Below are 24,960 nucleotides of genomic sequence, written 5' to 3'. Positions count from 1 at the left end.
GAATCCATAACACATTCCCATAGGTAATCACGGTGTCCTTTTTCAAATTAAAGATTAAGGCTAATTTCGGGATTTAGAAAATTGTGGGGATGCAGGAAAAAAAATGTAGGAGTGCAGGAAGAAGAAGCCAAGTTCGAAAGGGGTTCGTTAAAATGACCCAGAAAAGATGGGCTACCAGACAGGCCCATCCGCCCGTGAACATAATGAATCAAGGCAGTTTCTTCCTGCACCCTCCTACATTTTTCTTCCTGCACCCCCACAATGTAATGCAAAGACAATAATATCCCTACTATTTTTTAAAAACCCCAAAATACACATAAAATCCACACTACTCTTTCTTCTTCCGGACAATGCAATTCGGTAATTTTACGGAATGGGAAATCCGCATTTATTTTTTGCATTCCGGATTGAAAAATCCATAAATATTCTGGATTGATGAATCCGGTAATCTTCCGGATCTATCAATCTGTAACAAAATTAGACTTCTGGATTCAGCAATTGCTTTCGAAACAAGGTGAAGGTCATTTTTGGGATTTACAATATTGTAGGGGTGCAGGAAGAAAAATGTAGAGGTGCAGGAAGAAGAAACCATGAATCAATCAACATTTGTAATTTTTTTTTCTGGAGAATGTTTGTTAGTTACTATTATCGTTGAGGGACTGTCTTCTGGTGCAGCGGCTCCATCTTAAACTACTATAATCTCATGGATCGAATGACGAATATCCGCTTAACCGTTGGATCAATTCTTTTTTGAAGATGCGAGGGCAAAGGTTCAAACTGGCTATATTTTGTGCCTCACTACTGTCACTAGCTCCTTCTCATTTTTTGCCGCTCAAATTCCTCTTACTCGCTTCGTTGGCGGCTTCAGTTGGGAGAGAACGACGAAGTGAGCCTCGTACTATTCTCTGACCAAGCGCAATTTCTTTTGAAGCCTATCGTGTTGTGGTTATTTCTTGCTTGGATTCTATACGCATTCGTTGTATGGTACGATTCGAACGAGTGGCAAAGATTGCTGAAATTCATTTTCAACTTCGCTTTGGCTGATATGAATCAGAATGTGATATTCAATTATTTCCAGTTCTATTGCCAGAAATACATCGTTATTTTCTCTTTCCTATTTTAGTGTTCTTCCACTACTTTTATTTCAGCTAATCAGGTTTATATCGAAATGTTAATAAATATGCAAGAATATGAAACTATGCAAGAATATGTTGAAATGAAAAATGAGTAGAAAGTGTAACTGTTTAGGTTCTGGATTTCGTGTTTTAGCATTTTGATGACAAGTAAATGTTGATGAGGAACTTCTGCTTAAGTTACAATTATATTGTTGACTTGTGATTAGTGTTTCATTTCAAACTATTGCAGTCATGGAAACTGATGAGGAGTGCTCAATTGTTCTTGAATTACCTGAAACGGATCCTTTCTATGACAAAAAGAAGGTAAAAATAAGACTTCTTGCTTTTGTGCTTTTTTGTTGAGGAGTTTCAAATATGTCAAAGATTAGGTGAGAAACTGCAGGAAACTGCTCCACTAACATGTGTAAAATTTAGAGGCAGTACAATTGCACAATAATTAAGCTATTATGCTAATATCTTCCTTTTATTTATCTGAGTCCTAAGCCATTTGTACTTGCATACCATCGTTTTATCAGAAATTACTACAAAGTAAGGGTTTTAGTCCCAAAGAACGGATATACTTCAGGAGCTCTTCAAAACCTGGCTGGATGAGTGCTACTGTGGAGGTGTTACTTCAGATTGCACGGATCATACAATTAAATGAGGTTACATCCTTTTACGGCTGTAATATATACTGAGTTACATTTACTCATTACATTATCAATCTAAGGACAGACCACACATCCTTATGTAATAAGCTTATCTTCTCAATCTCTTTAATGAGGCAAACTGAAATAAATTACGCCGTGTCTTTTTTTTTTGTCTTTTTCTACTAGCCTTTTCGCTTTTAGGACGTTAACAAGTCATGAATTTACTGATTTACTGAGTTGCAGGTGGAACTTTATTTTGCTGAAGATGATATGGAATTTTACAGTCCCAGGAATGAGCTGGAGGCTCTCAATTCAATTGTTTTGCTCATTGACATATCACTTTCTAGTTGTTCAGATCTCCATACAAATATCCTGCAAGGGTTACGCCAAACTATTCTTGATTTAATTTCTGATTCGGGGGACAAAAACAGTGTGAAGGGAGTAGTTGAAAAAGACCACAGTTGTAACCAAGAAGAATGCCTGATAGAATGGGGTGAAAGCAACGGTGTAAAGACACAGTTAAAAATAGCTTGTAACTTTCAATATGACTTTCTTTCGTTTTGTACAAGTATTAGTTTTCCTTTTAACATATATAACACAAATTTCTTTTCCTCTAAATCTACACAGATATTGAAGGAGCTGGTCGAGGTGCAATAGCAAGGAAAGATCTAAAAGTTGGAGACATTGCTTTGGAAATTCCTGTGTCCATTATCATTTCTGAGGAGGTTATACAGGAAACTGAAATGGTATGTTTCCTTGTTGAAAAAAAGTGAAGATAGTTTACTTAAAACTTCTTTAAGAAACCTGTGGTAGATTAATTTCCTTTTGTTGCAAACAACTATTGAATGATAATAAATTATCCTTTACCTCCTTTGCATTCAACACGGTGCCATATTATTTAAGAGTTGAATATAAATACCCATTTTATATCTGCATTTCATTTATCCCTGCATTGTAAAATAAGGTCATGTAGGATGCTAGTTTAGGTGACCATCCTTTAATGGGAGCACTCTCTCTCTGTTGGAAAGACTGACAATATAGTTGAACTCTGATCTGTCTTATTTGATAAAATATGCACAACCATTGTAGTTGTGATTTTTTCTTAAAATAAATAGAAAGTGGGAAATGTCATATGTTCACCACTCTATTATGTTCTTAATAACTGATAATAGCCTTTTTTCAATTCAGTATGGTGTCTTAAAAGAAATTGACGGCATATCATCTGAGACAATATTGCTATTATGGAGTATGAAAGAAAAGTACAACAGTGATTCAAAATTCAAAATTTATTTTGACACACTCCCAGAAAAATTTAATACAGGTAATCTTACTTTACTATGATATGCTTTATACACATACATGGATATAAATTTTGTACAGGTCCCCTGAATTGCAAGTCATTGTGATGCATAACCTTTTATGCTTAAAAACACTTAGAGGTGCTTTTCTAGGACTTTGAACATTACCTGCAAACAGTGCCTTTAATAATTCAATGGATATCTAGTTATATAAGTTTTATTGAATTTCTTTTTTTATCAACCACATGGAAGTTTTTTGTTTGAGTGATAACTTTGCAAGAGTGATATACCTCTACATTCCTTCTATTTTAATTTTTTTCACGAAGCATAGACCCTTTTAGCTCTGGGGCTGTAACTTTTGTATCTTTTTTATTGATCTCTACTTTGAGTAGCACTTGCCTATTTATTTTCTTCAAAGACAAGTGGGAGTCCAGCTGTACAGGTGCTCTGGCTATTTCTTGGTATCAAGTAGGAAACACTTATTTTTCATATCCTTTTTGACTTGTTTATGTCCAAATGGCTAATGTGGTAGTTTTATTTGGCAGAGGAAAAAGTTCACAAAAATGATAATAAATTACATTACATACATGAAAGGACAGTGCTGTTATGAACTCAATATATAAGCTGAGCACAAATACGAGATATCCGATATGATGATGAAGTTATTGTAAAATAACAATGTATAATCCGTGAGATACATATTTAAAATTGTATAAAAAATCATAAAACACAATGAATATATAGCTGCAATTGGGAAAATACATATTACAATCACATTGCCAAAATAAGAAATTATAAATCATTGTCATGGTAAATTCCTCTCTATTATTTACGTATAGGAATAACACTATCAATCTCATTACTCTTTAAAAATAATTCATAAAGAGAACAATTTTCCTATTTGGTATATGAAGAGACATTGTTTCTATGTTTCTCTATTACACATACTTATATGTTTCTTATAGTTTTATAGAAAATAATCCTTTAACAGTTTGGGCACTTCAGCAACATGTATCTGTGAAATATTAAAAAATATCGGTGTCAGATTGTGAAACAAATCAAAGTATTGGTGTTTCATAGGTTTAGATACTTCTTTAATACGTATTGATGAAGTATTAGTATCAGATATGTATTAAACCCAGATGAATGAAGCAAATTGAAGTGTTTGTGCTTCATATCAGTATTTGACTTCTTTGTACCTTTCAAATGGAAATAGTAGAGTAGTAGCCAAAAACAAATTTTAACAATTGTCACTATGCCAATGCATTGCTTCCATGGGGTATTTGGTTTTGTCAAGTTCTACAAGGAAAGAGAAAAATGAGAAACATATGATAGTAGTTTACATATGTTTAAGGTACCCAATAGAGTGGAGTTATATAAACTGATAACAATTACATGTATGCAATTATCCTAATTACTGTAAATATTACTATTAATCTGGACATTATTTGCATGTCTTCCTACACCTTCTCAAGCTAGATATATGTCATGCACCAAGCTTGTTGCATATGTACTTATCTAAGGACCACTCAAAGACTAGCTTGTCATTAGAATTAATGAAGTAAATGGTGTTGCCTCTAAAGTCTAGATAAGATATTTTCTATTGAAATGACAATTTATCTTATTGTTTTTGGTTCTCTAATGAACATTGGATTGAACGTTATATGTAGCACGCATGATTACCACAAATGAATGTCATTTGCATAATAAACACATCAAATCTGAGTTATTGAAGTTATGTTTGAGTTTAATAAGTTCATAATTAATTAATGCCATAGATTGATATTTTGCTTTAGCAGTTGGCCTTATAATGACATTTATAATCATAATTTGTATCAAATTGTAAAATTCAAAGACAAACTAGAAATAACTTCAAATATATATCATATAGATGATATATAATGTTCAGTTCAATATAATCATTAAATTTGAACTAGATAAAAACAACTTATCCACAAGTCTCAAAATGAAGTTATTAGTTATGGAAATGAAAATGGAAATGAAGCAATGAAATAGCCTCTTTTTGAGTAATGGAAATGAAGCAATGAAATAGCCAAATAAAGTGCGTAAATGAGTGGGTGAAAAATAAAGTAGTGGAAGGATCAAATAAAAGAGTGAGAAGTGTTCCTTCAATTCCTTTTCATCTAGCAATTTAAGCTTATATGAATTTTCAATTTCTTTCATGAGGATTGACAAAAGAAAAAGAACAATTAACAAATCGTTTAATTGTTTTTTGTATTGATAGTATGACATTGCACCAATTCATTCATATATTGTACCATACAAAGTCATTTGAGATTTATCTTATGAAACAAATCAATCGTTAGCTAAATTGTAGAATTCGAGATGTGAATAAGATTATGATAATTATGCTTTGGCATTTAAATTCAGGTTTGAGTTTCAGCATTCAAGCAATTACAGTGTTAGATGGAACGTTGCTGTTGGAAGAGATAATGCAAGCACGGCAGGTAATCAATTCCTAGTTTATGACATCGTCATTGATCAGCATGTGCTTAGATTGAAGGTTATGCCTCTTTTGAGGTGTACTGAAACACTGAACTATTCTTATTAGTTTATTCAGGGTTTAAGTTGTTGATCGTGTTAATATTAAGGGTGTACCTGCCCCTTTAAAGGATGATATTAAACACAAAATATTAGCCAGAATCTGAAGTTACTTAGAAAATATAGCTTGTTAAATTGAGGGATCTCTTTGAGCATGTTTGGGAGTTGAATTTTGGAGGAAAAGGGAAGGGTGGACAAATTTTTCATTTCTAATAAATATTCTTTATTTAATATTTTTTTATAATGGAAGAAATACAATGATTAACGTAAACTAAATTTCCTGATCTTTTGTTCACGGCATATTTTTGAAAGTTTCTGGCATGTAAAGAATGACAATTTCTTTTCTTTTTTGTGGCAGCACCTGCATGCTCAATATGATGAGTTGTTCCCTGCTCTATGCAATACTTTTCCTGATATATTTCCACCAGAGCTGTACACATGGGAGAAATTTTTATGGGCTTGTGAACTTTGGTACTCCAATAGCATGAAGATAAAGTATTCCGATGGAAAGCTAAAAACATGCTTGATCCCTATTGCTGGCTTTCTTAATCATTCAGTACGTATATTCTCTCTCTTTCTCATGTTTCTATCTTCGTGCTGCCTTCCCTTTTGAATATTTAGATAAAAGTTTGTGATCTTCAAATATTATGCTTTGAACACTGAATTTAATGAATAAACTAAGGGTAACGAAATTTGAAAAGACAAGGGTTGTAAATTACGTTATTAAGAACTGCATAACTGGGTTGACATTTCTTTTAGATTAATTTTGCCTGCAAGTTGATACCAATTTATTCTTGAGCTCTACTAAATATTTTGTTACTTTCTATACCTGAATTAGCAGTTCTGTGATTTCTGATGTTTGACAATTATTTACTTTGGTTCATGACATTTGTTGATTATACACAATTATTTAAAGAAATAGCCAGATTTTGCATTGCAGCGTTTTACACCTACAAATGTTATTTCTCTTACTTCTGTTTTGGACCCCGACAACAGCTGTGCCCACATGTTATGCACTATGGCCAAGTGGATCCTGCAAAAAATTCACTGAAATTTTGTCTGTCAAGACCATGCAGATCTGGAGAAGAATGCTGCTTAAGCTACGGCAACTTCTCCAGCTCTCATCTAATTACCTTTTATGGTTTTTTACCACAAGGAGACAACCCGTATGATGTTATTCCGTTAGGTAACGTTTCTCTCCGTTCCCTACTATTCCGTCTTGTCCATAGATATCTCGAGTAACGTCCCTTCTTGAAATTGTTGCGCCTTACCTAGTCCTGTCTGTCTGATTGATATTCTCACTAATTGTCATTTGCAGACATTGACGGCACCGACGTTGATTCTAATGAGGATATACCCAGGTCCAACTGGACGAGTCACATGGTGCGTGGTACCTGGCTCTCCAGGGATCACAAGATATTCAATTATGGTCTTCCCTCTCCATTATTGGACCATCTTCGGAGATGTCGAAGTCCCATGCTGCGAACAAAGACCTTTGTACTGTTCTTTCTCCTTCCCATCCTATCTTGTTCTAAAACTTATTTTATTAGAAGGTTCTTATGCAATGCATAGTTTCACCTCACTTCAAAGGAAGAGAACATTGCATTCCCCTCTACTCCCTACTCGAACGCATATCAGTCAGCATTCTTGCATGATTAATTTAAATATTCCTATTAAACACTTTTTAAAACTTCTAATTGTTAAATATAGAAAACACCAAACATTTTATATTTTCATTTCCTGGATTAGGAATCTAGTTTGAACTTTATAGTTCTACTTCAGATATGACAGGTGATTCTAATGAAGACTGTGGACTTGCTAGAATCGAAATACGTCCTCCTCCCTTAATTCTTGAGTCCCAAGTTTGAGCTTCAAAACTTACAATAGTTCATATGTTGGTGACCCTAAAAGTGTCTAGAACATTTTCAAAACATAAAGTTTATTTTTCCATTTAATATTTTATTTATAAAGTATATAAAAAGATTTGTAAAAAGAAAACGATAATGGCTAAAGAATGAAAAGTAGGAAGTTCTAGTTAAAAGAACATGCATCCCATGCATTATTCTTCCAATAATATAGTTTACATATTCCGTTGTTGGTCAAATTTTACCGGTTCACCCCTTTTTATATAAATCTTTCTTTTACAGTTGCAAGTTGCAAGAATGCTTGGACAATGAGCTGAAAAAAAGCCTGGATAATAGTTAAAGAAAAGTAGAAAGTTCTTGTTAAAAAAAAAATGCACCCCATACATATTCTTTCTATAATATAGTTTAGGTATTGCCATGTTCGTAAAATTTTACTGCTTCACCTTTTTAATTTATACAGAATCTTTGTTTTGCAGTTGCAAGAAAGCTTGGAAAATGAGCTCGAAGTTCTTGAAAATCTGAAAGATATCTTCGATGACATGATGGGAAATATGGGCGAGATCGATCTTGATGACAGGTGAAGGCATTAACCAGTTATTTGCGGAAATAAATCATGAGGTTTCTTTTGGTGACATGGTGTTTTTTTTTTTGTCGTCAGAGAAAACTGCAATTGGGATGAAAAATTGGCTATGGATTTTAAAAATACACAAAGGCGAATTGCGCATTCTGTTTCAACCTCGTGCCTCGCTGGTATGGATATGTTAAAGAACGAACTATGCAAGTGCATGGCTGAGGACATCCTAGGCTAGTTCGATCATTGTGCGTCTAAGAAGACGATCGTTTGGACCTTGTAGTGTAACAATCATTTTGTATGATAAAACTCCCTCAAGCTTTGCTGTTACTGGCTATGTGGCTGAACTACGACGCTCCATTCTGACACAAACAGCACATAATCTCTTCTTTAGGTGAAATGGATGGTCCCACTTCCTGATTTTTTTTCAGGTGAAGGAAGTTGTTTGGTGCAAACTAATGCAAAACCTACCATCCAAAATGCTTAAGAGGAAGATTCGCCTAAATAATGGTATGCGCATTTGCATTATCTTTAAACTATGCGGTCCAGAAAGTCCTATATCAATCAATTAAATCGCATGCATACATAGTGAGTTTATTTTAACTGACTTTATTAATATTCTGACACGTTTGTATTTATTATTATATATTATTTATTATATAATAAGGTGATAAGAAAGTATACAACATATTTGCCTATATTATGTGTATTAATTAAATTAAAATTTTAAGCCTGAACTGATGTTACGATTATCATGTGGTAGAGTAAATTTGTAGGTTTTATCATAGTAATTGAGTGACAATAACTTTAAATCACTATTTTTGTGTGCAAAAGACTTATCAAGAATATTAGTGTTGAAAAATAACTCAATTTACACGTAAATGGATATTAGAGTGGTCAAGCAACAGAGTGATGTTTTGAAAATAAAATAAAACCTAATTTATTTTGAAAATTAGCGTTACAGTGTCCAACTAAAATACAATATCCATTTCAAAATGAAATATAAACAAAAAATGTATTATCATGCGCATCTCACTAGTAACTTCAAACAAATGTGTTTGACTTTTTATCTGAATAATGTGATTCACGCATTGCTTACATGCGTGCGTAGCTTAGGCATCGGATGTCACCGACAATGATTGAAGAAAATGGTATTTTAATGAACAACCAAAATGCATATTTATATTATTTGTCGTTGAATCTTTTTTCCATCGATGCCCAACAACCAATTTAAACTCTGACTATATGACTAGAAAATGGGTTCTCTATCTCTCACACACACTCCCTTTTAAATTTGTGTGCCCCATTAGTGTAAAGGGAACATGTGACAACCAAATATTTGGTGGAAACCAATAAAGTCCAACAGTTAGTAAATAATATTTTGCTGAGAGGCAAAAACTCACTTCAATTAGTGTCCTGACTTTTGATTATGAAAATACTTTACCCTCATAAGCACTTATTAATGGCACCATGTGAAGTTCATTCAATTGGATAATGTATTTTGAAAATATTGTGTTACTCACATTTTTCTTTAATTAATTATCTTTTATTTTAAAATAATAAGTAGATTTGGAAAACAAATTTTCCCTTTTCGTACACAAAAGTTTAAAACTTGTAAAATTAATCTAAAAATACATGTACGCACATTTTAGTCCCCACTTTACAATCTATTCTATAAAGGTCAAATTTCCTTGATGAATTCAAGGGTCTGATGTCTCAATTTTTTAATTTTTATTATGTATACTAACTAAGGTAAGGTAAATAAAGAGCTGTAATAACTTACGAGACTGTGATTGAACATAAATCAAGAAAGTAGACACAAATTATAAGTAATCAATTTGAATTTATGTTAAGGTTTAAAATAAAAGTCATTGGTCTTTTATAGTAGTGGATAGATAGGTATTGAAGCAAAGAAAGATATATGTGATTTTTATTGACTTGTAATAATTTTAATTAAGAAAATTTTATTATTTTACATTTTTACATAGTAAACATTTTTTCAAATTAAAATAACATTTTATATTCCTATTTCACCCTTAATTATATTTTAAAATTAAAAAAAAAAATCTATAATAAATACATATGCAATATTCTTATTTAGCTCTTAATTATATTTTAAAATTAATAATAAACTTTCCAAATAATAAAAGTGACTAAGTACATATTTTTTTAAAAATATAGACACAAAGTGTCTCTTTTTCACTACTATTATATAACTTTTTTTGCCAACTATATTATTTATAATATTTTTTCTATTTCAAGATTATGCTTTAATATATTAATATTGATAAGATGGTAAATTTGTTTTATTCTTAAATATTTTTCATTGTGTATTTTAATTACATTTTTACTTTATTTAAAATATTTTATGTCTAAGATGGTACATGAACCCTTTTCCACACTTTCTGACAATGGAAAACCCTTTTGTATGATACTTTATAATCTTTATTTATGGATATAATTTCACTCGTTTCTGGACAAAATATTTAAGTATAATTTATTTTCCTTTTAATAACCTTTCCTCTTATAATATTTTATTCTGCTTTTCTTGTTTGGTATTTACTCATATAAATTGTTGGGAGGTTTCGAAATGTTTTTTCTTTTCAAATGAGTGTAAATGTGTTTGTGAAATCCCTGAAATGGGTAAAAAAAAAGTATATATTCTCGTAATAGGTAAAATTGTGATTGCATGTCACAGTTTTTCTCTCCCAAAAAAATTAATATAAAAGTCTGTGTCAAAAATCGATTTTAGTATTACATGATAAAGATTTTCATATTTAAAGTTGTGCTTACCAAATACAATTTTAGTGCATTTTTTTAATTAAAGTTGTGTTTGGTGTTGATGATTTCAGTTGAAAAAATTATATTTTTTTGTGTAATTTTTTTGTTTTTTTTCAAGAAAATAAAATTGTTTTATTTTTTATTATTTTTAATGATGGAATAATTAGTGAATGATATAACATTGGAATAATTTGAGAGATTAAGTTGTTTGTTTTAGTGTAAAATTAATTTAATTAAAAAATATATTTAGAATCTAAATGGTACACCTTAAAAATTAGATCTTGATGAAATATCTTTGTCTTATTGTTTTCATGACATCCACCGTAACCTCTTTATTGGGAAAACTCATTTGTTTGTTAACACCGAAACCTAAAATATATGACATAAATAAATATTGTAATTTGATGTTGCTTGTTGCATATGGATACAAGGTGCATTGGTTGTAGTTATATGGCACCAGCTCGTAATCAAATATATTATTCACAAATTCAGTGGAGACGATGATGCTGTGAATGTTCATACGGTAACTTAAAATATATGACAAATAAATGTTGTAATTTGATCTTTCTTGTTGCATATGGATGCAAGGTGCATTAGTGGTAGTTATATATCACTTTATAATAGCCCGTGATCAGATATATTATTCACAAATTTAGTAAAGAAGAAGTTGTGAACATGGGGCAAACGAAAAAATCTAAATGAAGTTTATTAATATTTGGATTTTTGTTTTGTTCTCTCTCTTCGGCTGGGATTTGGAAGAAGGGATTTGGAGCGGTTAAGGTTTGTGTGAGTGACTGTTCATTCTCCAACTTGGTGGTGGACGACGGTGGCGCAGGGGTCGTGGATGCTGGTTGGCGGAGTAGTCTGCCAAGACGCTGGTCTTAATTACTGTGGAAAAATTAAGTTTAGGGTTACTCATATTTTCCGTGAAGAAAATGTGTGTGCTGATAAGTTGGCTAATTTATGATTTATTCATAGAGAATCTTTTCATTGGTATAATAGACTTCCATATAGTTTGTTCTTATAATTTTTTATTAATAGGTATAGATAGTTTACCTATGTATCATTTTTATTAACATATGAGTTTTGGTATAGTTTCTCATATTTTTATTTTTATTTTTTAATAATATTTTTTTCATGTGATGACAAATGATTGTTGTTACTTGAAGTGTCAGTCTAGTTGAAATGTCAAGTAGTATAGTGATACCTAACATGTAAGCTTTTTATATGAAAAAAGAAGTTATGAACGAATTTGGAGTTGAGGAATGAGTTTTCTTAACCACAAAAACAATATAAGAAAATATATGGATTTAATTTTTAAGGTGTATCATTTAGGTTCTAATTAAATTACTTTTACACTAAAACAAACAAACAACTCAATCTCTCTTAAATTATTCTAATGTTATAATTATTTTAACAATTCACTAATTATTCCATCATTAAAAATAATAAAAAATTAAACAATTTTATTTTCTGTACAAAAAAGAAAAAAAAAATTACACTTGTATTTAGTAAGCATAATTCTAATGTATTTTTTTTTTCAACTGAATTCGTCAACCCCAAATACATTTTAGTGTAATTACCCAACATGACTTCAGGTACGAAAATCGCATTTCTATCTTACGACTGTACTTTGAGAGTACTAAAGTCACTTTTGACATATATGATTTCTATATTATTTTTTTTAAAAGAGAAATTGTGATAAGTAGGATTTTCTTTATACATTGCGTGTACACGATTTATACGAGAATAATTTGTTTTGTACTTTGTACACATTTTAGGATTTGCACAATCACATTACACTCATTTGAAAAAAAAATCCCCTCATAATACTTTATGTCTCAAATTATTGTTGTGTGAACGTTAGTGAAACAAATTAAAAGTTTGTAGAAATTTACTTTTAAGAGCATGGCCTTTGTCATTGTATGACATTTTTCATTTAATCTTCTAAATATGAAAGTAAAATACTATTTAATGATTTTTTGGTGATTGATGCAACAAATAACATAATTTACTAAGATTTTATTGGCAAAACAATGTATTTTAGCTAGATAATAATTACCATCATATGTAAATCTCAACATTAAATGTAATTATATACCGAAAATTTAAATTCAACAAAAATTATAATAGAGTCATGTTAATTGATACACATATTTAGTAGTCAGTGTTTATACTATTTAGCTTAATTTTATTCTGATCGAAATCTTAATTTGCTTTTTTATTACTTTAATAATTTTTTGAATAATTATGTGATTAGGGCGAAGTACCATCCACTTTTTTTAATGAGAAACTTTTGTAGAAAATCTGATTTATTATAAGAGGGTCTTCTTTCCTAAATACGTTTTTCTATCTCCATAAACTTGATTTTATTTTGTTGGATAAATTTAGTACACAATGAATTAATTACTTATTGATATTTTAATTTAATTTAATGTTGTTCGTGATTTCGTAAGTAAGATACTTTGTATATATAAACATATATTTCATAATCGACCATAGTTATATGTGAGTATAATTTAAAAACAAATAAATTAAATAATGTAGGTTGTATTTGAATTGGAGAAAAGATTTGAAATAATGAATTTGTAGTGATTTGAGAAAAAAATATAAAGGAAGTGAGCTTGTTTGGATTAACATGCATTTCATAATTGATCATAATTGTCTGAATCTGTGAGTATAATTTAAAAACAAATAAATAAAATCATGTAAGTTGTATTTGGATTAGGAAGAGGATTTGAGAGAAAAAATTTGTAGTGATTTGAGAAAAAAGTGTAAAAGAAGTGAGGTTGTTTAGATTAAGGTATGTTATAGTGAATTTGTGAAAAAAATTCATTGAAGTTTACTTTCATTTTTAAAAGTATTTAAATAATAAAATATGAAATATTTTTTATAAATTTAAATTAATTAAAATTTTATATAAAAATATCGTTAAATAATTATTTTCAAACAAATTACAAATCACTTAACATAATTATCATGAAAATAAAATTTTCCCTGAAAATTTTTCGTTATAAAGTTAAGAATGTAATAAATTTTTAAAACTTTTATTTCAATTTCAAATAAATTTTGATGTAAAAAACATTTTTTTTATTCTTTCATAATTTTTATATTTATATTACTAATTTATTTTCTTTTACTATGATTATATAAATATATTTATTTTATTATTATATTATACTATTACAATAATTAACTATAATATTATAAAATTTATAATATAGTCGATTAAGTTTTATATATAATATATTATGATACAAATTTTTATAACATAATCGATTTCATAATCCATTGATTATCATACAAAATTTATAACATATTACATATAAAAAAACAATGTAATTTATTATGTTATAAAATTTAGAATTAATTATTATTTTTTTTATAATATAAATATATAATAATTTTTATTATAATATATAAAGTGTTATTTTACATGTGTATAAAAAAATAAGGATAATTTTAACTTTTTATAATAATATATAATTTTTTTTCAACTTTCTTAGTTTTTCTTTGATTTACATAAAAGAGTGATTTTATTTTTCTCCCACAAATTTTTATTTTTTTATCCAACTGAATAATATTCACTCGAATCTCTGAAATTTTTTTATCCCACAACTCGATTAAAATATTATTATTTTAATTTTTTATTGAAATTAAGTTAAAATATATGTTTAATTTTTCAATCTTATTTTTGGTGTAATAATTTTTTGTTGAAATTTAATAATAAACAACACAAAGTCACAATTCATCATGAAAGTAATTAATTATTAAATTGACAGAAACCTTTTTTTTACTAAATATCGAATACATTTATTGCATTTATTCAACACTAAAATAGAATAAATATATATATATTAATCCGTAATCCAAATAATTTATATCGGACCAGTGAAATGCTAAGGTGAATTGGTGAAGTGGACCAAACCCCTGATCACTCCTACTCTTGCTGAATAGCATGTCCACTCTCCAAAATCCAAAAGTTATTTCCCAGATGGGTTTTATAAAAAAAAAAAAAAACTTGCTTTTATCCACTTTCAATTTTGTAGGTTTTATTAAATGGTTTTAAAATATTCCCAAAACTAAAAAAACCAAAACAATAAACAATTAAGCAGATAGAAAACAAATTTTGGTTTGTGGCCACCAAAAAAACTGGGAAGAAAAGAAGGTTAGGAAGTGAAGTGTGACTAGGATGCATAATCTATTGAATATGTTCTTATATTGTGTCCCAGTGGAAACCAAAAGATAAAAGGAAAACAGTTTCTTACTTTCTTTCATTACTTTTGACATAATAATGGCATTATCAGAACAGCCAAATCACGAGCCTAAAAAATGATGAATAGAAAAGAATATTTTCCATATCACACAGACTTAGAAAAAATAAGAATAAAATATAGCAGTAATTAAGATATGGGGCCAAAGAAAAGAATAAAAATGGTTTGGTAACAGCCTAAACTCACTGCCCCATTTCTCCTTTTCCTTCTCCAACCGCTCAACCCTCTCCTCTCTTCTTCCCTTCGCCCATCCTCTGCACTCCACCCAATCATAACCCTCCAACTGTACCACTCTCACACGTGCCTCATAATCTTTGCTGGAAACCATAGGGTATGGTGGAATTGCCAGCACCTGATCACAACCTTCCGAAAAAAGAGAAACCGGGAAAACAAAACGTGGTTGTGGAGGTTAAAAAAGAGAGAAGGGTCGCTTAAACGTCTCTCTCTCTCTCTCTACGAAGGTTTCTTTCTCTCTCGTCTTCCCGTGCTCTGTGTTCTGTCGCCTTAACACAAGACGGGGGGAGAACGAGAAAGAACCTGGGGGCGTTTCGACCCACCCAATAGCTTTTGTTCTTCAACGGGACATAGCTTCGTGTGTGGGTTTCTTCCTTCCTGCTTGGGGATTCAACTTTCTGTCTTTTTGCCCTTTTCTGTCTGATCTTCATCTGGGTTGTTTGGTTTTCGGGTGTTGCTGAAGATGTTGGTAGCTAATAGCTTTGATCTATGGCGAAAGGACGCTTTTTTCTCTGCGGCCGAAGAGGTTCAGGAATCGGCTGACATGTACGTTCCCAGATTCGTCTCTTGGGTTGATTTAATCACGATATTTGGTGAATTTCATGTTAAAGTATGCATCTTGTGGGTTGAGGTCATGTTGGGTATGTGTGGATGTTTTTGGTTCTGGTGGGTTGTTTTTCCAATCGCCGTGTCGTGTCTTTCGTTCTTCCTATTTCTTGTTTGTTCTTTGCCCAGCTAGATTTTTTTTTAAATTGATGGATTTTTCTTTTCCTTTGGCGCTTGCAAATGGAGTTTTTGGTAGTTGTGGGGAAATAATAAAAACGAAGGGGAGGTATAGCATGTAAGAGAATCTAAAATATATTTTCCCTTGTATCAAATTTTGGAACTATTTCTAAGTTGACATTTATTTGATCTTATTGTGCGTGTAAATGATATGAATGATCAACTTACAGTGGAGTCCTATCTTATTTCTGGGTTCAAAATACATGAAGCTATTTGGATGATCTATGCACTGCCGTGTCCTTTTTTGAGTCACTCCTAATTTAGGATGGAGTTTGGTCATGTCTTCAACATCACTATACTCTATAAATAAATTGGAGTGTGTCATTTATGTCTGACATAAATTTCATGCCTCTCTTTATCCAGAATGGAATCTGCGTACAGGGCATGGATGAGAGAAAAGAGAGAAAGGTCAACTCCTGCTGAATTAAATGAACTATGCAGGGAGCTACAAACTGCTTTAGGTACTGCAAAATGGCAGGTAAGTCAATATACTCTTTTTTTAAATATTGAATTCCTCTCCCTTTGTACCCCTCTTTTGACCATGTACATTTTCAACAAAATCTTTAGTTTTCTTATTGTAGATTCACTGATAAGTCAACTTTCTCCTTTGTTTCTTGTCATTTCCCTTGAGACTGAATGTTCATTCTTGTGTTTTGAGCATGCTTAAACAGTTAGAGGAGTTTGAGAAAGCTGTCAGGCTAAGCTACCGACATCATGGTGATGACAACTTAAGCATCAGGCATAGGCAGTTTATTTCTGCCATTGAAAGCCAAATTACCCAAGTTGAAGAAGCTCTAAGGGAAACTTTTATTGAGCAAGGCAGGCAACCGCTTCGGTGGGTAAATCTGGATGAAGAAGAGCGAGATGATCTGGCTGCGTTTCTATCCGGAACTTGTCAGACCTCAAAAAGCAGTAATGATGAATCTATGGAGGCTACCTCTTCGAAGATAAGCTCACTTCAGCAGAAACAAGTCAGAAAAGAAGATAAAAATGTAGATATAAACACTCTGTGCAACCGGGATTTATCTGCTAGTGAAAAGTCTGCTAACAAGGATACAAATTATGTGATAGAAATAAAATCAGAGGGTGTTTCCAGGAGTAATGATGAGATAGTTTCTCAATCAGATAGAACAAGTACAAGAAAGACGTGGAACCCACCTAATTTCAGTGCTCTAAAAGTTGTAATTGCTGACGAAGATGAGCCAAGAGATAAAACTCCAAGGACTGTTGATGCCACCCCTAAAGAAAAAGGATTCAAACATCTATCTTGGAAACAAAAGTTTGAAGAATATCCTCAGGCCATGCGAGTACTTCGTATGTTCAATCAGGTTAGATGAATAAATGCATACAGAGATAGAAACATTTTCTTCTACTTTCTTTGCTTACGGCCTGATTTTTGTACTGTGCAGCGTTTTGGGCGCATTGGTATATGCCAGAGCCAGAGACAGTTTCAAAGGCCCTTGCACTCACGATATGGGTGTTCTATTCAAGTTACACTTGTTCTAATGCTGACCATTTTCCTCTTTGGTAAGCTTTCAATTCCTGCTCATATAGGATTCTTACGTCCTGGAATTCTGTCTATTTTGTTTCTAATTTCTGCTTATTTCAGCTGTACTTTCATGTTCCTGTTAACAAAGTTAATTTAATGCATGGGCATTTTCTCTAACTAGGTTGTGAGTTGTGAGTAACACATTGGTTAGAAGATCTTAAAACTTGTTAGTTCCTATCATCTTTGGTATGAAGATTATTAAAACTCACATATGGTTAACTATGTTACAATTATTGCTTGAGAGTAATATTATTAATTTTCTGTATGTGTTCAGATAGAAATCATGCCATTATATAGGGAATGAATGATCGAATCTTGTTATTAGTGTGGATATCGTGATGATGGTTGTCATGCCTAGACTTCCCGATTGTCAATAATTCATTGCTAATTAGCCATTCTTCTCCCTTAGAAATCTGGTGAGGCACCTTCTTGGTGCGTGTATCTTTTTTTTTTTTTAACACAACATCCAAATTTCCGAATGATTTCATTATCTTGCTGACTATTTGAAATCTTTTACAATGAATATACCCGTACATTTTGTTTTTTCGGTTCAACAAGATACCGATACATCAACTGGTAGTTAATGATGGTTGGGATTTCCCTTTGGCTTTGCTTTTATTTTAATAATTTGATTTGATGTATGATAGGGAAAGCAAATTCCTAGTCGGTAAGCTGTAACTTGTTCATAAATTTAATACCTGGATGACATTTCTTTCAACAAGCTGGACTTTTTTATATTTTTCTTAGCCTTTTCAGCTTTTTTGCCAAGCTTTAACCTTTCTCAGTTAATGCATTGAGCATTGCTAATCAAATGACATTTTCTCGCCTTTCTCTGTAGTTCCCTTTGTACTCTATTCATCCTGAGTTAAACGGCTGCTTCGCCAACCAGTTTATAAGGTATTTCCTCAACCTTAATATTCTGTTATGACTAACATAATAAAACCTGAAATTGTTGCAAGTATGTTTGAGGTGAAAGTTAGCAATAAGATGTTTACTTTCTACATAAAACATGGTTGGAACAATGAAATATTTCATTTATATGCTGTAATGGTTAAAATAATAAAACCTTTGCAAGTATGTTTTTGGGGTTTACGTTAACATGAAGATGTTTCCTTTCTTCTTAAAATATGGTTGGAACCTAGAAAGCTTGCATTTCCTTTTTCCTCAGATAGTTTGTGTTGATATGTATTGCAAGATAGTTTATTTATTCAAAAGTAGATTTAACCTCACGCTACTCATGCAGATTCAAACAGCTTCATCATCCCAAACATAACATCATTTTTTTCAGTTCAAGTGAAAAATTGACTTCAAACAGTGAGATCTGTGTATGAAAAACACTGAGATCTGAATACTTGTGTCACTTAATAGAGATTTGTACTGAATTTTTCTTTTCAAGAACTCGGCTTTTATTTGGAGGCATTATATATGTCTGTATGTTAATTTTAATTGGCGGGTGGCACTGTTATATCAATGAATGTTTGGGTTTTGTAGGGCTTTACTTGTCGTGGTGGGTGGACAAGGTGAGTGGTCATTCGAGATCTCAGCCACTGCCTTCATTGATATATTTTGGTGGGACAAGTTAGCTGAAGGGACAGTGTGACCTTCTCTTTTGTCGTTGTTGAGATTAAGATGAATTTATCTTTGTGTGGATACTGATAGGATAGCAACCAACCTGTGTCCTACAGGGACAGCTGTCTATTTTAGTTTCTCAGGCCTGTTAAAATGTATATACATTTATCCATATATCCAATATTCAATGCAACTTAACCTATATTGGTTGCAACACTTTTACTGTCTCAATTCAATGCAACCTTCGATCCAAACTTAAAATATCACAAGGTGGAGCCTTTTATTATCGGAAACACGTTTAAATATGTTTCTTTCTAACTTCTGAAGGAATCCATGGGTATGCGTTTCTTTCTTTCTAATTATATTAATTTATTATATAGTCAAATGGGCAAGGCCATTCGTTTCACGGGACTGTTGCGACTACTACTTTTTATCACAGATTAATTATTGTTTTAACTAAATAAATAAAAATTGTTAGGTGTTAAAGAAATATAGATAAAGAGTTTTGGACCAAAGAAGAATATGATAATCAAACGTCTTCTTCAAGGATTGAACACAGGCACCTAAAGTCTAGGAGTCTAAGGCTGCTCCTATATTTTCCAAAATGGTTGTGCTAAAAAAATACTCAGCTCTATAAAAGTCAAACCAAAGCTGAAAAAACGAAAGAACCAGGAAAAGTCTGCGATAACTTACATTAGTCTTAAAAGAGATGTAAATGATAACTTTTGTTCTTGAAAGATGAAAATATCAGAAACAATATTGAATTGGTCGATTTCTTTTTCAGACAGAAAAGAACATTTGTTTTATGTTTCAAAGAATAATGTTAATAATACCAAAAAAATGTTTGATTGGAAATACAAAAATATAGGGTTGACATTCAATGTAGAAAGTCAAAATGATCCTCTTCATTGCAAATTCTCAACGCTATTGAAGAGCACACACCTCGCCGTTGTTGGATAATGGCTTTGACATGAATGATGTGATGTCATCTAATTTAAAAACTAACATCTTAACTAATTTATATAGCATTAAATAATTGGGGGGAAATTTAAACGAGTGAGAGAAAAAATGACGCAATGAAGATGAAGAGAGAGAGATAAAAGTAGCTAAGCTGTTATGGGCCGAGCCTCTGGATGGATCGGCCCAACAAAATTGGTAAAGGAAATGGAAAGAGAAGAAATGGGTGAGAAGAAAAAAGAAAAGAAGAGAGGAAGAAGGAAGAAGGAAGAAAAGGAAAAGAGAAAGGAGAGCATTGGTGCCAGATTCCTGTAGCGAGTCCAATCAGTCCTCCACCACACTCAGATCTAAGAGTTTCGCTTTCTGTTTGTGTTGTGTGTGTTGTGCAAATTGAATGTTCAATTCCCAATTTCAATTTTGGACTTCTAGGAATTTCAAATACCCTAACTGAACACGATCCCAATCTCCCATGTCTTGTCTAGCGCTTTCCTTGCAGCCCTCCAATGGATCCGATATACTTCTCCAGACGCGCGAGTGGTTCCCTCCCTCACGCGCCCTCGGCGCCCTCTCTGCGTTTCGCCAAACGCGCCGCGCCCTCGCCGCCAACAAGCACTCCACGCCAGACGACGCCTACGCAGCGGAATCCATCGGCGACGACCCCCTCGCGGCGTCGAGCGGCCAGGTCATCGTCGGGGTGGAGAGCCGCTACCGCGTGGTGTACCGCCTCGTGAACGGCATCTACGTGCTTGGAATCACCGTCGCGGACCACGACAACTCCGTCAACGTGTTCGAGTGCATCCACATCGTCAACCAGGCTGTCAGTGTTATCGTGACGGCGTGCCGCGGCGTCGATGTCACGCCGGAGAAGCTCAGCCGTAAGTACGCCGAGATCTACATGGCCCTCGACATCGTCCTCCGCGGCGTCAGCAACATCCGCCTCGCCGCCATGCTCACCACCATGCACGGCGAGAGCATAGCCAAGATGGTCCACTCTGCCATCGACACTGAGAACAAGATCCGCGGCGCCGACACGTGGCTCACGTTGGAGGTGTATTCGCTTGAGCACCAGGCCTGCATCGACGCCTTATCCACCGCCTCCTTCGAGTTGCCGCCGGAAACGCTCGAGGCTGGCGAAGAGATCGCCGCCAGCCTTGCACCCGCCCCGCAGGAAACGCAGGAGGAGCCGCAGCAGAAGCCGGAGGAGTCTCAGGTGGAGGACCCTTTTGCAGCTAGTGATGCAATTAACAAGCCGCAGGAACTTGTTGAAGGTTTCAAAAAAACAAAGGACCCTTCTGCTAATGATTTAACCTCAGCTTTGGAGGGGCTTGATGTCACCTCATTGCCTCCTCCTGAGGCTACTCAATCGACGCAGATAAATGTGGAGGGTTTTGAAGGGAACTACGGTGGAGTTGAGTTTGGGCATGAGCAAGCTTCTATTGGAGAAGCTTTTGAAGGTTTCAACGATGCTTGGGGTGGTGGATTGGATCCTTCCGAGTTTGTGGGCACAACCAAGCCTCCCAAACCGCAAGGTCTTGGTGGGGTTGAATTGTTGCAAACTGGGCCTGATGCTGCTCCTAAAACAGCGGCTGAAAGTGGTTCAGGAACGCCACTTGAGAACTTGTTGGTGCAGAAAACTGAGATGAAGGGTCCTGAGATGTATATTTCGGAGGTGATTAGTGCAGAGTTCAGGGAATCGTTGCTTGCAAGAGTGGGGTTGATGGGTGTTGTTTACCTCAGAACTTTGCCACCCAAAACTGCTGGTGATAAGGAAACTGAATTCTCATTCCGAATTGAGGGAACCAGTGCTGTTAAGAGATTTGTTATTCAGAGTTCGCGTGTTAGTAGTCTTGGTAATGGGTTGTTTCATGTGAGGACTGCGGCCTCTGAGGAGCCAATACCAATTATGAAGTATAGCCTGGTTCCTAGGTTGACACCTTTGCCTTTGAGGGTTCGACTTACGAAACGGCATACTGGGAGTTTGCTTTCTGTGATGATTCAATATGCTTCAAACCCTGATTTGTTAGTCCCATTGCACGATGTTACGTTTACTCTTAAACTGCCCGTTGATCCTACTCTGTTGAAGGTTTCTCCAAAAGCTGTGTTAAATAGGACTGAAAGAGAAATTAAATGGCTTGTACCAGAGATTCCGTTGAAAGGCTCTCCTGGCAGGTTGAGAGTTCGGATGCCGGTAGATTCCAGTGAAGATGACGAGGAAATTGAGGTTGTTGGTTATGTGAAATTTTCAGAACAAGTAACTCAGTCATTGTCTGGAGTTTCTATACGGCCTGCTACGGAAGGTAAGACAGACTTCTACGAGGTTAGTGACAGACTTGAGAGTGGGGTATACATGTGCGATTGATTTTGTAATCATAGATGATTAGCAAGAGATGTACCTTTTCATTTTGTGTCCATGAGATTTATGGTTTTGTTGTGTTTATAGCATTCTTTGATATCGATCGTGTACCTTGAACTCTGGAATTATCTGAAAATCTTTGTTTCTCTGTATTGTGGCTATGAATTTACTTCAATGAAAGTACTTGCTACTTGCTAGTATTACCACGTAGTCATTTTAATAATTCCTATTTGCAATAATGAATTACTATAACTTTTTATTCAATGCATCACTCTAGATGAACAGTAAGCAATATATTTCTAAAACTTGCTAGTGCCTGCTGAAAATTTAACAATAACTAGTAATCAAGATTATGAACAGTAGATGGCAGCCTTTGGTGGTGAGTAGAGGTTTAAACGAGTCCAGCTGAGCTAAACTCTTAAAGTTTGGACTTGGCTTGTCAAAGAAAAGGATAGGTCAAGTTTGATTCATTTATTGGATCAAGGTTAATTGAAAGTTTGAGCTTGACTTATTTAGCTCATCTCATTTATACTTTAATTATTTTTGCTTATATGAAAATTTTCTTATATTATTTTTTGACTTTATCAATATATCATCTCAATTTATTTTAATACTAATCTACTTATAGAAAATATGTATCAAGTCTTTCTCAGATAGTAATTCATATTTCAAGACGAAGCTAATGTTTTGCACAAATTCAACTCAATATTAGCTAATAGAGCCTGAACTTTCAAACAATAATGGTAATATTCTAATAAAACATAAACTAAAGAACTTTCTATTATAAACTTATATAACACACACATACATAAATGAGTTACACATGAGTTCTTAAAGTCAAACCCTTAAAGTTTGAACGCAACTCATTTAAATAATCAAACATAATTTAAAGCTTGGGTATGTCTATGTAACTTAACAGACAGGTTTAAGTATTTAACAAGCCTAGTCTGAACAGTTTTATATACATGGTGGTTGGTGTGATGGCCTATGGACGAAGCTATGATGAATGATAAAGAATGTACAAAATCTAAAGAGTAAATGGCAAAAATAAATTAAAGAAACAGCAGAACCTTGGACTAAATTCTAATAAGATCTCGTCAGTCTCAAAAGAATGATTTGGGTGCAATGACATTTTTCCTATAAATGAATTTTTTTTTGGGAACATCATAAGTTTAATACAAAAAAACATAGAACATGAAATTCTGAAAGACAGAGAACTAAATTCTGAAATTCTAAAACAGAACTAAATCCTGAAATTTTTGAAAAAACAGAGCACAAAAACGTTGAAACAGATGAAGAAGAAGAAGAATAGCCACACTCTGGTTGCTGACTGGGTGGTCACTGGAGAAGGTTCTCCAGAGTTGCTTGCTTAGGTGGTTCCCAGTAAAAACCTAGGGTTTCACAGTTAAACACCAGGGAATAAGAGTGAACACAAAAATGAAATGGGGATCCGTTATGTTTTATGTACCCCTTAAAACGGATATTTAAAACTTATAAAAACACGGGATGTTCTGCCATGGGTGTTGCAGTGCAATGACATGACAGGTGCCATGGCAGATATTGCAGATGGTGTGGTGCCATACAAGGGCAAATAGCATATGGTAAATGGTGAAGGGGTTCAGAAGCACCCGGTTATGGTGTTGTGGACATTGCTAGGAATTATAGATTCTTGAAGAGCTGGTGTGAAGTAATGTTGCTACTTGCTAGTATTACCCCGTGCTGCATTTACTAGTTCTTTTAAATGAGCATTTCTGAGGCATATATAAGCGGTACAAATTATTACTCTAATATTTAGGTTGGTTAAGAAAGGTTTTAAAAGCTCTGACGGTACCATGCAAGGTATATTAAGTAGACACTCTAATGGTTTGGTTCGTTGGAGGGTTAGAATAGAAACAGAGAGTGAATTTAATTAGGTATGTTTGGTAGGAATGAAATAGGGAGGAGAGAATTAAAAAGTGAGAGGTTCCACCAGTACTTTTCCAGTCTATTTCTCACCTATTTTCACTCATATAGTATCTTTGTTTTTTTTTTCTTCTATTAAACATCTTTAACTATTTTTCTTATCTATTTTCACTCATCCTTTATATTTTATCCATCCTTTTTCTTTCTTCTACCAAACAAGGTTTCTGTTTGCTAGAATAGGAGGAAAACAAGGGAAGAGAGAAAAATTTAAAACCGGAATTGAAGAGAAAGAGCTAGAAAACAAAAGTTTGTTTTTTTTGTCTCTAGAACTCGACTTTTCTCTCTCTTTTCTTTATGTTTTCTCTCCAACTAAACAAAAATAAAATAAATACATTGTTATATATATTTTAAACTTTTCTTTCTTTTATTTTATTGTCAATGTCAATTGAGCAAATGTGTTTTCACCTTTGAATATTAGTAGGTTAAGATTATAGAGC

General features: G+C 33.1%; 3 protein-coding genes across 4 annotated transcripts; all 3 read left to right on the top strand.

Moving 5' to 3' along the window:
* The first annotated feature begins 667 nt into the window (after positions 1 to 667).
* LOC137807336 (SET domain-containing protein) lies at positions 668 to 8,489 on the top strand. Of its 2 annotated transcripts, none has more exons than XM_068607941.2 (12): positions 668 to 984; positions 1,366 to 1,439; positions 1,652 to 1,780; positions 2,009 to 2,297; positions 2,393 to 2,511; positions 2,954 to 3,086; positions 5,455 to 5,531; positions 5,984 to 6,181; positions 6,622 to 6,811; positions 6,944 to 7,122; positions 7,967 to 8,067; positions 8,149 to 8,489. In XM_068607941.2, the coding sequence occupies exons 2-12, from the start codon at positions 1,368 to 1,370 to the stop codon at positions 8,297 to 8,299; spliced, it is 1,638 nt and encodes a 545-aa protein (XP_068464042.1). In that variant the 5' UTR covers positions 668 to 984; positions 1,366 to 1,367; the 3' UTR covers positions 8,300 to 8,489. The 2 variants fall into 2 exon arrangements, with proteins under 2 accessions (XP_068464042.1, XP_068464041.1); XM_068607940.2 differs by having other exon boundaries at positions 677 to 945.
* Positions 8,490 to 15,266: 6,777 nt separating this feature from the next.
* Positions 15,267 to 19,467, top strand: LOC137807335 (uncharacterized). The gene is made up of 6 exons (XM_068607939.1): positions 15,267 to 15,896; positions 16,497 to 16,611; positions 16,805 to 17,461; positions 17,543 to 17,660; positions 18,521 to 18,579; positions 19,174 to 19,467. The coding sequence occupies exons 1-5, from the start codon at positions 15,814 to 15,816 to the stop codon at positions 18,544 to 18,546; spliced, it is 999 nt and encodes a 332-aa protein (XP_068464040.1). The 5' UTR covers positions 15,267 to 15,813; the 3' UTR covers positions 18,547 to 18,579; positions 19,174 to 19,467.
* Positions 19,468 to 19,815: 348 nt separating this feature from the next.
* On the top strand, positions 19,816 to 22,761 carry LOC137807334 (muniscin carboxy-terminal mu-like domain protein). The gene has a single exon (XM_068607938.1). The coding sequence runs from the start codon at positions 20,678 to 20,680 to the stop codon at positions 22,565 to 22,567; it is 1,890 nt and encodes a 629-aa protein (XP_068464039.1). The 5' UTR covers positions 19,816 to 20,677; the 3' UTR covers positions 22,568 to 22,761.
* Positions 22,762 to 24,960: the final 2,199 nt, after the last annotated feature.

Source organism: Phaseolus vulgaris, chromosome 3, assembly GCF_051622355.1.
Source record: "Phaseolus vulgaris cultivar YP4 chromosome 3, ASM5162235v1, whole genome shotgun sequence".
NCBI classification, from domain to species: domain Eukaryota; kingdom Viridiplantae; phylum Streptophyta; class Magnoliopsida; order Fabales; family Fabaceae; genus Phaseolus; species Phaseolus vulgaris.
This window is presented reverse-complemented; position numbering and strand designations above follow the sequence as displayed.